The sequence below is a fragment of the Tenrec ecaudatus genome, chromosome 13 (genome assembly GCF_050624435.1).
Source record: "Tenrec ecaudatus isolate mTenEca1 chromosome 13, mTenEca1.hap1, whole genome shotgun sequence".
Classification (NCBI taxonomy): domain Eukaryota; kingdom Metazoa; phylum Chordata; class Mammalia; order Afrosoricida; family Tenrecidae; genus Tenrec; species Tenrec ecaudatus.
In genome coordinates this window covers 92,294,456-92,308,771 of record NC_134542.1, presented here as the reverse complement: position 1 = coordinate 92,308,771, position 14,316 = coordinate 92,294,456, and the positions used below count along the sequence as shown (strand labels likewise).

The 14,316-nt window shown below is 42.5% G+C and overlaps 1 protein-coding gene across 1 annotated transcript in view; it reads left to right on the top strand.

Moving 5' to 3' along the window:
* The first annotated feature begins 460 nt into the window (after positions 1-460).
* The window catches only part of EPC2 (enhancer of polycomb 2), a 131,874-nt gene continuing 118,018 nt past the window's right edge, over positions 461-14,316 (top strand). The window contains exon 1 of the mRNA XM_075529824.1: positions 461-892. Coding sequence (XP_075385939.1) covers positions 740-892 — 153 coding nt within the window. The 5' untranslated portion in view covers positions 461-739. The remainder of the gene's footprint in view (positions 893-14,316) is intronic.

The window sequence follows — 14,316 nt, the reverse complement described above, 5'->3', positions numbered from 1 at the left end:
GTCCCGAGTCCAGGCTCCGGCAGTGACAGCGGTGGCCCTAATCGAATCGGCACCTCCCTTTCCCGCTCAGACCCCGGCTCCCTCGCTCCGGACTCCGCGCCGCGGTGTTTCGTCCGCCGCCGTCTCCCTCCGGGACGCCCGGGGAGCGAGGCAGGGTGGCCGCGGCGGCGGCGCAGGCTGCCGGGCGCGGGTGAACTTGCGCACCTGGCACCTGCCACCCGGCGGGAGCGCGGGCCGGCCGGCGGAGGGGCGTCGTCGCCCCCGCTCCTCTCCGCGCCGCGGCTCGAGGCTGAGCACGCTCCCGCGGGCCGGCCGCAGCGCGGCGAGAGTGGGTGGGCAGGCAAGGGAGGAGAAGGGAGAGGAAGGAGGGAGGGAGGCAGGGAGGGAGGGAGGGTGAGGGCGAGGCGCGTCCCCGCGACGGGGGCGCGCTCTCGCGCGGGCTGCCGGGATCGCTCGCCGCCGCTGTGGTAATGTCCGCCATGTTGGCCATGGCGCAGGGAGCGGATCGGGCGGGCGAGCGGCGGCTCTAGTGTGTGGAAGCGGCCGCGGGCGGCGGGGGGCTGTTTTCGGGTGGGGTGGGCGCCCATGCTGTGGCCGGGGCCAGTGAGGAGGAGGAGGAGGAGCGGGCCGGCCGCGCTGCACTGAGGAAGGAGGTGGAGGAGGCGGCGGGAGTCCTCCCCCCCCCTCCCCGCCCGCCCCGACGCCGCCGCCCGGGCTGTTCCTGTGAGGCGGGGAGACAATGAGTAAACTCTCCTTCCGAGCGCGGGCGCTGGACGCCGCCAAACCGCTGCCCATCTACCGCGGCAAGGACATGCCTGATCTCAACGACTGCGTCTCCATCAACCGGGCCGTGCCCCAGATGCCCACCGGGATGGAGAAGGAGGAGGAATCGGTAGGGACTCGAGTGTTTATTCCCCCCCCCTTCCCTCCTCCCCCCTCCCCTTTGTCAGTCGGGCCTCGCCATTCACAGAGCGCCTTACGCTCGCTGGAGGGCGCCGCTGCCGCTCCAATGCCGGGGCCCCTACGCCGGCGGAGTAGCGTAAACCCTCCCGGCCGGCGCAGCGCCCGCCCGCAGCCGCCATGTTGTTGCGTCCCAGTGTTGTGATTAGCTCGCCGCGCTGCTTACGCTGCCGTAAGGGGGCCTTGCCGTAAGCGGAGGCCGGGAATGGCGCAGCGGGACGCGCTGGGCGCCGGTGGCGTACGGGCTCTGTTTACCTCTCCCCTCCCCCTGCGCCGCTGCGGGCCGTCCTGGGCGCAGGGGCCCTCTGCGCAGGGAAGACTGGGTCCCCCTTGCTTCCTTTGCAATGCGCGTTTGCACTGGGTTCGCTGGTTGGCATTGGCGCGGATGGAAAGGCCAAGTGTTGGCTCGCCGCAAACCTCGTTTTGCTCCCAGCCAGGTAACCCTCGCTGCTGGCTCCCCCGCCCGGGCGGTGCGGCACGGCACGGCGGCGGGGCCGCGCGGGGCTAGCGTTGGGGCGACGCGACGGGCTCGCACCGCGGACCCCCGGACGCGGGCCGCGGGGCCGCACGGCCCAGCCCGTCTCGCCGGGACGGCGCCCGCTCAGCGCGCTGCGTTAGGAACGGGCGCGGGGCTGTTCGGGAACGTGCCGCGGCCGCCGCTGCCCCGGCTCAGAATTGTCATTGGAGGGGGGTCGTTTAGAAGTTGCAGACCCAGTGCCTGTCATTTGGCCATTGTTTATTTGACGGTACCGTGCGTTTTGGCAAACATGCGTCGTCGGCGGCCGGGCCCCCCACCTCCCCCGTAGATAGAATTTCACGGCTTGACAGTGTTTGGCTCTTGTGTGGTGTTCCTTGCGTGCCAAGTTCATAGTAAATGCACCCTCAAGAATTTCTTCAATGAGCCCACGGTCCCGCCTTATTGTCAACCCCGGGTGCGTGTGGATTGGTTCGTCTGCTTCGGTGACTGTCAAAAGAAGGCTCGAGGTTTCCTGATTGGTTTTCTCTTTTGACTATTAATATTGCAGGAAATGCTTTTATGCCTTTGATTGGCTGGTCCAGTTCTGACCTCATTATATTAGCCTGTTATTACTATTTTGCTGTGATTTAATCGCATTTCTCCTTGGTGTTAAGATTGCTTGATAGATAACCTTTTCGGTAGAAAATGAATCTAGTCTAATAGGATGAGCATTCAACATTTTAAAAACAAAGTAGAAACTCAGCCGAAAGCTTAAAGCTAAATGATAACATGAATTGGTAAAAAGAAATGGTTCCCAATTTAGCTCAGTTTTCCGTGGAAAGGATAATTAAAACACAAAAGTTATATTCAAGAGTTAGTTGAATTTTGGAATCATAAGTATCAATTTGGCATGTAATTACTTGGATTCTATTGTGATTTCCAAAGAACTTAAGAAATCCATTCTAGAATGAACAGTTAGATCCTGCAAGATTTTATGCAAGAAACAAAATCTAGAATGAACAGTTAAATCCTTGAAAGTTTTACACACACACTTGTAACTTGTTTATTATATAAACGTGTGTGTGAGCGAATTAGGGGAGTTTGCAGGAAAATGGAATTAGAAAATGGCACCCCCCACAAAATTCTTAAAGCCCCTTGTATTAAACTATATAATTTTTTGCAAACACTGATCAGAAAACTGTGGTACTTAGTTTGTCATATATATCTTGGAATTTAGCTAAATTTGGGACGAAAACGCAGTTTACTTATTGTTTTCACGTTATATAAAACCATAAGTGCTTTACCCCTCTCACAACCCCAAACTACTAGTAGTGAAACTTGTGAGATTTCTATGTACTGCCACAGTTGGAATCTTTCCCTCTCTTGCTTCAACTCCTCAGTTTTAAGAGAAAAGAACCAGTCTTGAAATCTCAAATTCTGCTTCTGTAGTGTGACAAAAAGTGGATGTCCTCACAATCAAGCCATCTCTGACCCTTAGAGGTAAATGCTGTACGGTCTTTTGCCTCAGAGATAAATGCTGCTGGTCCTTGGGCCCTTGCCTCCCAGAGTGTCCTATTGGATGGTGCTTTCCTTCCATCTTTTTTTGTAAATTAGCATTTTTGTCAAGAGACTTGGGCTTTTGAATGACAGTCTTTCAGTCTGATTTACAGGACTTCTGTTACTAAGCAGAATCATCTATGTGTTAAAAGGTTTTTCTGGCCATTTTAGGAGTATCACAAATGTTTTGTGTTTCCCATGAGTTGTATATTTCAAACCAACTTCCAGGATCTACTTGTTTTAATTAATTACCATTGCCATTTGTAGAAAAATTTTAAGGAGTCCTGGTAGTAGATAAAAAAGCATTCAGGTGCTAACAGAAAAGTCCATGGTTCAAACCCAGCAGCTGCTTCCAGAATTATTTGCAGAGTGGAATCCTCGGGGCACTTTCACACTGTGCTGTAAGGTCATAGTGAGTCGGAATGAAGGGACAGTGGGTTTGTTTTGTTTTGGGTTCAAAAGAAATAAGCCCACTGCCATCCAGTCAATCCTAATACATAGTATGGTTTTTTTGCAAAATAATTTTAAATCACTGATTAAAAAAAGTTATGACATGGATTTACTAATTTTTGCTTGACATTTAAAAAATGTCCATAAAGTATTCTCGTTCCTTTTTGGCAAAATCCCTTGCCTTAATAGGGAAGCCTTCATGCATGTGCATTTTCTTTACTTCACCCTCCAAATGAATTAAGGACTCTGTCCTTTGTGTGTCTCTACTGGATGGCCTTTAGACTTGTGGTCCCAGACAGAATTTGAGTCGCATTCAGACCGTGCCTGGTTGAAGTTATCTAGGTGTTCTTTGGTGTTGGTAGCACTCTTAATCATTACTGACGATGTTATTTTCTTCGTTTTTTTCCTTTTTTTTTGACCAGGCAGGCACCTGGCTACTTTCCTGCCCTGTTCTTATTTTAATCTTTTTGCCTGACATTTGCCAGTTGGGGTCATCCTATATTTTGTTCTGTGTAATCTAGGTCATGGCATTTGGTCAGAATCTAAATAACCAACCACCTTTTCTAATTAGCCATTTTGCCACCTTCTATAAGTGTTAATCTTTTAAATAGTATTTACAATTTATTGATTATTTCCTATGCTGTTGTTATTGACTTGAGGGTTTTAAATACATTAACACATTTAATCTTTTAAAAAATTTTTATTATTAGCTGGGATTTTGTATTAATACAGGTATCATTCCAAATCTCAACCATATCTAGTAGAATGTACAATTACTACCACGACCAGTCACCAAACATTCTTTTTCTACAGTGATTTCTTGACATTGTCTCTCTTTTACTCCACCTTCTTCACTGTACCCTCTCCCCCAAACCCCCTCTTCTACTTGCTGTCCCTCTAGGCTGATTGTAATACATATTTTTAAGGTACAATAAAAGCATACATGTTGATGAATTTGGATGTGTGCCAGCACCTTGAGAAATCTCACAACAGACAATGTGTAGAACTTCTTCAGCACTCCAGGGAGTTCCTTCATGCTCCTTGGCAGTAAATCCCCTTCAGTTCTAGCAGCTACTTTCTAGCAGTTTTCTTTCTCTGTCAAATTGATTTTGCTTTTTCTAGAATTTCACATAAATGGAATTGTGCGTGTTCTTTTCATTTAGCGTCTTGCGCTCATTGTAATGCATAGTGATGCATTTGACATTCACCCACGTTGTATGTGCTCATAATGCTTTTATTTCTGAGTAATATCCTGGTGAACTTATACATAATGTGTCTGTTTTCTGTTGTATATTTAAGCTGTTTATTTATCATTATAGTCTCTTGAATCGATGTACTGTATCCATTTTCTATTATATAGTTAGGTTATTTCTTTGTCGTGTTGAATCTTTGTCACACCCTGCGACGTATTTTGGCTGCTGTTTTATAGATGAAACTGAGGGACCCACTAGTAAGCAGCAGAGCTAGTCTCCAAAGCCCATTCTCATAAACTATGTTTCATAATGACGTAGTGGAAGTCTCCTCTGTTTTATATATATATATATATATATATATATATATATATATGTATTTCATTGTAGTTTCAGTAGTATTTAACATTCTGGTTGTGCAACTTACAAGATGATTTTGAATTGGTCAGAATATCTTTTAAGATTTTTAGCTTTTTTATCGGGACATTTGCTCTTGGCTTTTCAGATTTTCTGGGGTGTGTGTGTGTGTGCACGCGCGCGTGCGCATGTCTCAGTTTATACCTTTGCCTCTCTTTGGCACCATTGTGGTATCATAAGCATATAAGAAATTGGTAGGAAACGGTCCTATTTTATTTAGGTTTTCTCCTGCAAGTTTGTAATCTCTGTAAACTCAAAGTATCTTTCTTTGAATTTTCTTATTTCATCCATTGTCTCCCAGATCCCTCAAACTGTGCCTACCACCCACGTTAATATAAAACACTCACTGCCATCGTGTCCATTTAAAATCATCGTGGTTATAAGGACAAGGTAGCACTGCTCCTTTGGGTTCCGAGACTAAATTCTTACAGGAGTAGCCTTACTTTTCTCATGTGGATTGACGGATGTGTGTGAACTGGAGACTTTGTTGTTAGTAGCCTAAAGTGCAATCCACTGTGCCACCAGGGATCCTGGCATGTGATACATGTTTGATAAATGTTTGCTAAGTGTTGAATGAGCTGTTTCTTTTTCTTTACCAAAAGCTACGCTTTTATACACTGGTTCCATGGACCTGCGGAGGAGGGAGAGACTTTCAAACAGTTCTTGAAAACATTCCTTTATCATTCCATTTTTCCACACTTCTTCATTAGTTAAATTTGGGAAATTCTTCTAGGAATTCTTTCTTGGTCATCTGCTTTATTGCTGCTGTTGCGTTATGAAGTTCCTATTCATCCAACAGAACGGAACACTGCTGTGCTATCCTTATGGTTGCTATAGTCGAGTCATTGTTCAATCCATCTTGCTAACTTTACCAAGCATGGTCCCCGGCTCCAGACAGGTCCCTCCTGATAACATCTCCAAAGTGCGGCAAAGTCTGCCCTCATTTCTATCTAAGGGGCATCCCCCCCCCCCCCCCCCCCCCGCTTCTTCCAGGACATATTTGCTCATTCTTCTGACCACTAACCAACTTTATTACTATGGATTCCTAAGGATGCATATTAAATCTTGACTTTTTCTCTCGGATACTAAACCTCTTTAAATATAAAAATTGAGTATAGGTGTGGTTGCAACATTAATCTTTATCTTGTGCTTAATTAACACAGGTGTGTGTGGTAGTGATTTGTTGTTATTAATTATTGTTGAGTCGTGACAACCCTGGTGTGTAGATTTTTATGAAGTCTCCCTTCCCCAATATTTCATTTTTTAGGTGAAAGTTTTCACAGTGAATTGGGTTCTCATTTAGCCTTTTTTATACAAGTTTCATGACATTGGTTACAGTTTCATAATGCGTCAGCATTTTCATTATGTCAATTCTGTTTGTTCTGTTTCCATTGATCTAGCTTCCCGTCCCCTCTGAGCCTTCTTTACTTGGGTAAACGCTGACCATTTGGTCTCATACTTGTCCTCAGGGGTGATATTGTTTACATTCCCATCTAGGTGGCTGACAGGTGGCCTCTGAGAATGGTTTGTTTTTAAAAGGGTATGTTAGGGAGATAGTCTTGGGCGTCCTCCAGTCTGTATCACCTCAGAGGTTGTGTGCTCATTATGAATTTGAGTTTTGCTCAAATGGGGGTTTCCCTCCCATTTTCAGCAAGACATCTATTGTGCCTTTGGTGAGAACAATCAGTAGTTGTAGTTTGGCACCAACTACTTCAGTGTATCTGCTTCCAAATACACTAAAACATCTTAAATATAGTAATACGACCCCTTATAAAAATACAACCATAAAGGTAGCTGCATATGGTACTATACTGAAGAGGGTCTTTTTATGTGTAGATAACACAGTGCAGTTTCCCCCAATGGTTTTATTGATATAAAAGTCACATATCATCAGACACAGTTAAGACACTTCTTTTAAAAGAATTGTAAATGCATCGTGACAGTCAGTTCTAGTGCACCGTCCCCCTTCCTGTATTCATTATTTGCCCCCCATGCCCCTCAACCTCCCACAGCTATTAGTTTGGTGAGCTACTCGAGTCTTTGTTTTTCCTTCTTTTTTATACCAGATGAAAAGAAAGCAAACACATTTTTGTAATTTCTAAGGGAAACGGTGATTGATTTAGTTTCAATTTCTCTATATATTGTCCATTTTTCCATTAATATTTAAAATAATGTTTTGAATGATAGTATTAATGATATATTAAGTCTTTCTATGCTAGAAAATTATTTTTGGCACTAGCACATGTCATGTTTTATCATAGAGGCTTTTAAAAGATATAAAACATAATTTTACAAATTATTATTTAAAAAATACCAAGCATTTTTTTTCAACAAAGTAAGTGCCGTGTGACAGTTATTATCTAAATGCCAGTTGTTAACTAGCTAAGATATTGAGAAACTATTTAAAGGGAGAGAGTCTGTATTGGCATTTCAAAGGTTGTAAGTGAGATCTGTTCCTAAGTTTGTCTTTAAGTTGGATTTGTAGGTAATTTAGAGCAAGTACATAAAAGTTCTTTTGTGTCAAATATTTGTTTTAGTCTATGCATTCTATTTTTCAATGCACTTAAAACACTTAAACACTTCCAGATACACTAAAACATCTTAAACACAATAGAGTACACCATAAAACAGTAATGAAAGTAACTATGTAAGATACTATACTAAGAGAGAATCTGTGTGTATAGGCATACAGTACTGTGACAAAATTAAACAGTTCTGAAAACAATTCAGATAGAAAAGAAAAAAGGTTCTTTTTTTTTTCTTATCCCATCAATTTAAATCCTTTTTTTTTAAAACAATTTATTGGGGCTCATACAATTCTTTTCACAGTTCATACATATACATACATCAATTGTATAAAGCACATCTGTACAGTCTTTGCCCTAATCATTTTTTTCTCTTTTCTTCTTTTACATTTTATTAGGGACTCATACAACTCTTACCACAATCCATACATATACATACATCAATTGTATAAAGCACATCCATACATTCCCTGCCCCAATCATTCTCAAGGCATTTGCTCTCCACTTAAGCCCCTTGCATCAGGTCCTCTTTCCCCCCCCCTCCCTCCCCATTCCCCCCTCCCTCATATGCCCTTGGTAATTTATACATCGTTATTTTGTCATATCTTGCCCTGTCCGGAGTCTCCCTTCCCCCCTTCTCTGCTTTCCCTCTCCCAAGGAAGAGGTCACATGTGGATCCTTGTAATCAATTCCCCCTTTCCAACCCACTCACCCTCCACTCTCCCAGCATCGTCCCTCACACCCTTGGTCCTGAAGGTATCATCCACCCTGGATTCCCTGTACCTCCAACCCTCATATGCACCAGTGTACAGCCTCTGTCCTATCCAGGCCTGCAAGGTAGAATTCGGATCATGGTAGTTGGGGGGAGGAAGCATCCAGGATCTGGGGGAAAGCTGTGTTCTTCATAAAAAGGTTCTTTTTAAGGGTAATTCTTAACTCCCATTCCATCAATGCCTTATGTACTGGAAGGGATCTTTGAGCTAATCTAATGTTAAGATGATGATAATTGGATGGTGTAAGAAATGAAGATGGAGGGGTGACTACTCTTGGAGGTGATGGTTGTGGTGTTTGAGAGGATGGGCCTCCTGCTGTAGAATGAGGTTTTGACTCTGCTTCTAGAAAATAGGGGTTACTAGTGTGATCAAATTTTGAAGTAGGCATCTAAGGAGTTTGTACAGGGGTCTTTTTTCCCCCTCATAAATGGTCTTGTAGTAGCCGAGGCCCTTGGTAACTGTATGTCAATTTTGGTGAACCCATGTGTATTAGGATCTTCGCCATCCCTGTTTCAGTGAGATGAAAGGCTTCAGCTAACTTTTCATGAAACACGTCCTTGGTTCTAGAGTTTTTAGGTCCTGGTCTTCTTCCTTAAATGCTATTAGTTCCAAAAAGTCTTCATTGGTTCTTTGGCGTGGAGGTTAAATAACTCCATGCCATCCTTTTCACTGATGTTTAACTGCAGTTGATTACCAATATCAACCACAGCTAGCCTGGCTGTGATGGTGGTGACAACTGTAAACCCTTGTAAAGGCACTGAAATGGGAGCATAATATGTTCCATACACCTTTCATACAAAGGAACACAAACAAGTTTGTGATTCCATTTTTTCCATGAACTTTTTGAAATTCCTTTGTATTTGACTGCGTCACCTCATCCCAAGAATCAGCAGTAATTCTTATGGCACCACAGATGCTTTAATTCCTCCAGAACTGCCATAAGCTCACCACTTCATTTTGGGTACCTCAGAGTGCTTGTGAAAGGAGTCCTAAATACTAGCCTTTAAAGGAGTCCATTGGCTGAAGTAGTGTGTGTAAAATAGGATTTTTACATTCATTGTCAAGCCCAAGAATTTCTAAAGGAATTTTCTTTACCAAGCAATCATGTTCAATAACTGGGACAAATAGTTTAAAAACCAGTCCTCAAAGATGGCATTTGTAGCTCAAGGAAAGACTTGACATACCTTAATGATACAGTGAAGTGCCCATGGGTGTAGGGTGTGATACACAGCAAAGGCTTGAACTTAGAATCCTTAGATGTGGTACCTCCAAGGCAATGGAATCAGCCCATCCTTTGATGCCTTGTTCCTAATGAACCCCCCCCCCCACTTTCGAAATGTACCTGTAGGTCCTTTCAGGTATTCCTCTCTCCCTAATCAAGCCTGTGTCAAAGAGCCTCTTTGCCCAATCATTCCCCAACCCCCACGTTTCAGGAATCTCACTTGAATCACTTACGTTGGCACTTCTTTCACACTTAGGTGTTATGTAAATTTGTCATGCCTTTGAAGCAATTGAGCCAACTCCTTACTGTACCAAGTTCTTCATAATAAATTATTGTCAGCTTTTAAATCATTAATATATATGCTTGTCTTTTCTTGTAGTTTCAAAACAACCCTCCCAAACCCAAACCTACTGCCATCAAGATGTTTCCCACTCATAGTGACCCTAGAGGACAGAGTAGAAAGGCTCTGCAGGATTTCCCAGACAAAGTCTGTACTGGAGCTGGACAGCCTTATCTTACTTCTGGAAAGCAGCAGTTGGTTTTGAGCCCCCGACTCATGGTTAGGAACCTAACAATTAACTCCCAGGCCACCAGAGCCCGTAGACATATTACTCAGCCTTTGATTGTTTAACGAAATTGCCAGCAGCCTTCCATTTCAATAATTAAGCCATTTTGTTGCTTAGGAATCATTGTGGGTTTTGTTAGGGCAGAGCCTTTCACACGTTCCATTATTCTTTATCCTTAAAAATTTTTCTTTTCATTTATCAATGGGTGGATGCCTTTCCAGTGACATGACATTTCATCTCTTACCAATTGCTTTATTATTCCCACTTAATTTTCAGTTGTGATTATTCTCTTTTATGCATCACCAACACTTACATTGGATTTGCTCTTTGGAGACATGGTTACAAGGATAAATAAGAGGCAAATTTAAATTAAGGTATACAACATAGTCTTATTGGCAATGGGATATGATTTAAAAACAAAACCATGGATGCTGTTCTTCCTCCAGCCAGTGAGCTTCTGAAGCCATGCAATGTGTTTATCACTATCATGAGTAATGCCTGCGGTCATTATTTTGACAAACGAGTTAATAAAAAATTTCACACAATAGGCTTTCTGGCATTCCATTCTGAAGTACCTTTTCTTTAACCTGGGAACTCACTGCATGTCAAAAAGTATGTGTAAAATTGTGCACAAAAGTGTGGTTATGATTAAAAAGGTTAATAAAATATAGACCTGGACTAGTGAACTCGAATGGGGCATTGAGCTGAAAAACTCATATTTGGAAAGTTGGCAAAAACTACTAGGGTGCTGGAGCACTAGAAGAAGTTAAGTGTTGATGTAGTTGAGAGAAGAGATGTTACAATTTGGGTTTTTAGTTTGGTTGTATGGAGAAAGCCAAGAGACTTTCCAATTGTGGTGCACGTTGAAGCAAATACCAGAGTATAGAAATGTTTAAAGCAAGTTCTATGGGTCTTAAGAAAGCTAAAGGAAGCTTAGTGTATATACAAGAGACCTTCGAAACGTTTGTAGAAAAATTCCATTATCTTTTAGGTACATTTTTTTCCCCACAAACTTTTTGATGCTCTTTTGTGTTTTGTTTATTCTTGCCATCTCTCTGGCTGATAGAAACTTTGCAAGAGTAGGGATTTTGTTCTCTGCTGTTTTCTCAGCACTGGAAACTGTTTAGAACAGGAAGTCAGTAATATATGGTCATTGAATGGATGAACGTTGGGGTAGGGATTAGATTGAGAGTAGTAGTGTATCAGAGGATAGATCGTTTTGAATGTTAGGTCCATGAGTTTGTAGGGTGGTGTAAAAGGAAGAACACTGAGGTGCAATCTGGAGTTCTAGCTCTGTCCTTAAATTGTCATATAATATATAATCGAGGAGCAACCTACCTTCTCTGGGCTTCAGATTATTGTTCATCACTACCATTGTAGCTGGTATTATTGTGCCAGTGAATGTGTTGAGTTTAAGGGGGCTTCACAAATTCATGAGAACGTTTAATTATATTTTGATTCAATTTTCTTATGAACTTTTTGAAGCCCTCTCGTGTTGCCAGGAGCCCTGGTGACATAGTGGTTATAAGTTTGGCTGCAATCCGTGAGGTCAGCAGCTGGAAACCACCAGAGGTTCCAAGGGAGAAAGATGGGGTTTTCTACTCCTCTAAACAGTTACTGCCTCAGAAACTCACAGGATCGCCACGAGTCAGCATCAACTCAGTCACAGTGAGTTTTTAGTTTTCTTACGTATTAGGCACTTTGCTAAACTCAGTAGATGTTTAAAGCTCAATATAAAGTCTAGGATGTGAACTTGTTATTGTCTCTCCCAGAGGTAAAGTTTACACTAACTTGTTCTGAGTTACCTACTTAGACTAGAGTAGGTTTAAGCTGGAATTTGAACTCAGGACTAAGGCATGATGAGTGATTCCAGGGCTCTGGCCATCAACAGAGTGTGTTACTTCATCTATAAAATAAGTGAGTTGAGAATATGCTGATTTTGAACTAAATTCTATCTAAGGTCCATTATACCTTTCCTGTGAAATCATTTACTACCACACAGACATAGAGAAGCCATTAAAATTTTTTGCCTATAAGTGTGATATTTTGAAAGCAACTCATAGCAAACTCTTGTAAAGCACATTCCTAAAAAAATTTAAAGGGGTGATTCATTTGTAGTCTGAGTTTAGATTTCTTCATCTGCTTTTTAAAGTGACATAACTATTTGACAGATGGAGTTATTAGGTAGGTTTCATGTAAAATAAATCATTGGTTACTGGCCGGGTACTGGGGCTTGTCTCACAGACTCCAGAGAAGTTGTACATCGAAGGCTTAGGAAGTGCAGGAACCCTTTCAGCAGCAAGCGACATGAATGCCCCTCGATCCTGACAATGCCAATCTCTGAAGAGCAGGGTAGGGCAGTAGTTAAATGCCTGTGTTCTGGAGCCAGACTGTGGGACTGAGTCGTGGGGCAGGTTAACTTCATCTGTGAAATCTCTTCATGTCATTGGGAGTATTGGATGAATCACGGTGCTTGGGTAGATTTTTTTGTGGTATTATGTTTCTGTCAATTCAAACTACAACATTACTTAGATAGTGTGATTGGTCTGGTTTGTAACTGGTATCTACCAGTCAAGAGATTAGGATAATTAGTATGAATATGCTGCTAAGAGCTGCCTTCCAGGGAATGAGGTCTTAGCCAAGGAACTGCCTTGTTGTTATGGGCTATTGGATCACTTCCGACTCATAGTGAGTGACCCTATGTGTAATAGAACCTGTTAATAGACCCTACATCTAATAGAACCCTGGACCTGTGCCATCCTGGCAATTGATATGCTCAAGTCTGCCGTTACAGCCACTATGCCATTCCATCTTGCTGAGGATTGTCCTCTTTTTCACTGTCTCTTTATTTTGTTAAGCATGATGTCTTTTTCTAGAGACTGGTCTCTCCTGAAAACATGCCCAAAGTGCATGAGAGAATCTTACTATTCTTAGCTTAAGGAATATTCTGGCTGTATTTTTTCAAGACACAGATTAGTTTGTTCTTTTGGAAGTCCATGGTACTGTGAAAATTCTTGACCAGCACTAAAATTAAAATGCATTGATCCTTTGGTCTTTATTCAATGTCTTAACCTTCACATGCATAAAAGCCAATTGAAAAGATGGCTTGGGTCTTAGTCCTCAAAGTAACATCTTTGTTTTTGAATACTTTAAAAAGCCCATGTAGCAGATTTATCCAATGCAATGCGTCATTTGCTTTCTTTTGCTGTTCATTATAGTGTTACCTGTTGGTCCAGTTGGGAGGATTTTTGTTTTCTTTACCTTGAGGGAGTAGTCCATTCTGATGGCTACAGTTCGTGATCTTCATCAGCAAATGTGTCAAGTCCTCCTCACTTTGAGCAAGGTTGTATCCTGTGCATAGTGAAAGTGGATAATAAACCTTTCTCCAGTATGACGCTGTGTTCTTCATACAATCCAGGGTTTCTGATTACTTGCTTAGCATACAAATTGAATAAGAATAATGAGAGACTGCAACTCTGACTCCCACCTTTTCTGATTTTAACCATGCAGTGTTCCCTTGTTTTCTTCAAACAACTGTCTGTAGCACATGTACAGGTTCCACATAAGCACAACCAAGAGTTCTGGCATTTCTTCTCAAGGTATGAGTATCCATGGTTTGTTATGATGCACCCAGTCTAATGCTTTGGCATAGTCAATAAAACACAAATAAACATCTTTTTGGTATTCTCTGCATCAGCAATCACATTCCTGGTTCCACATTCTCTTCTGGATCTGGCCTGAATTACTGGAACTTGTTAGTGTACTGCTGCAACCTTGGTTGAATGAGCTTTTTTTTTTTTTTTTTTTTGGTAACTCCGAAATATTTATTTTGCTCCACTTATTACCTCACACGTACATGAGTCTTATAGTCAATGAAAAAGAAAAAGTGCTGCAATGTCCAAGAATATTTGAGCCATTCAAATACCAATGTCTTTAAATGTTTGCTCTTTCACAATACATTGTGTCAAACACATTTGTACATTTGCTGCCCTCATAATTTTCAAAGCATTTTGTTTCTACTTGAGCCCTTGATATCAGTTCGTCATTTCCCCCATCCCTTCCACTCCCTCCCTCCCTCATGAACCCTTGATAAGTTATGAATTATTATTTTCATATCTTACATCATCTACTGTCACCCTTCACCCACTTTTCTGTTGTTAGACCCCTGGAGAGGAGGTTATAGATTGAGCTTTGTGATC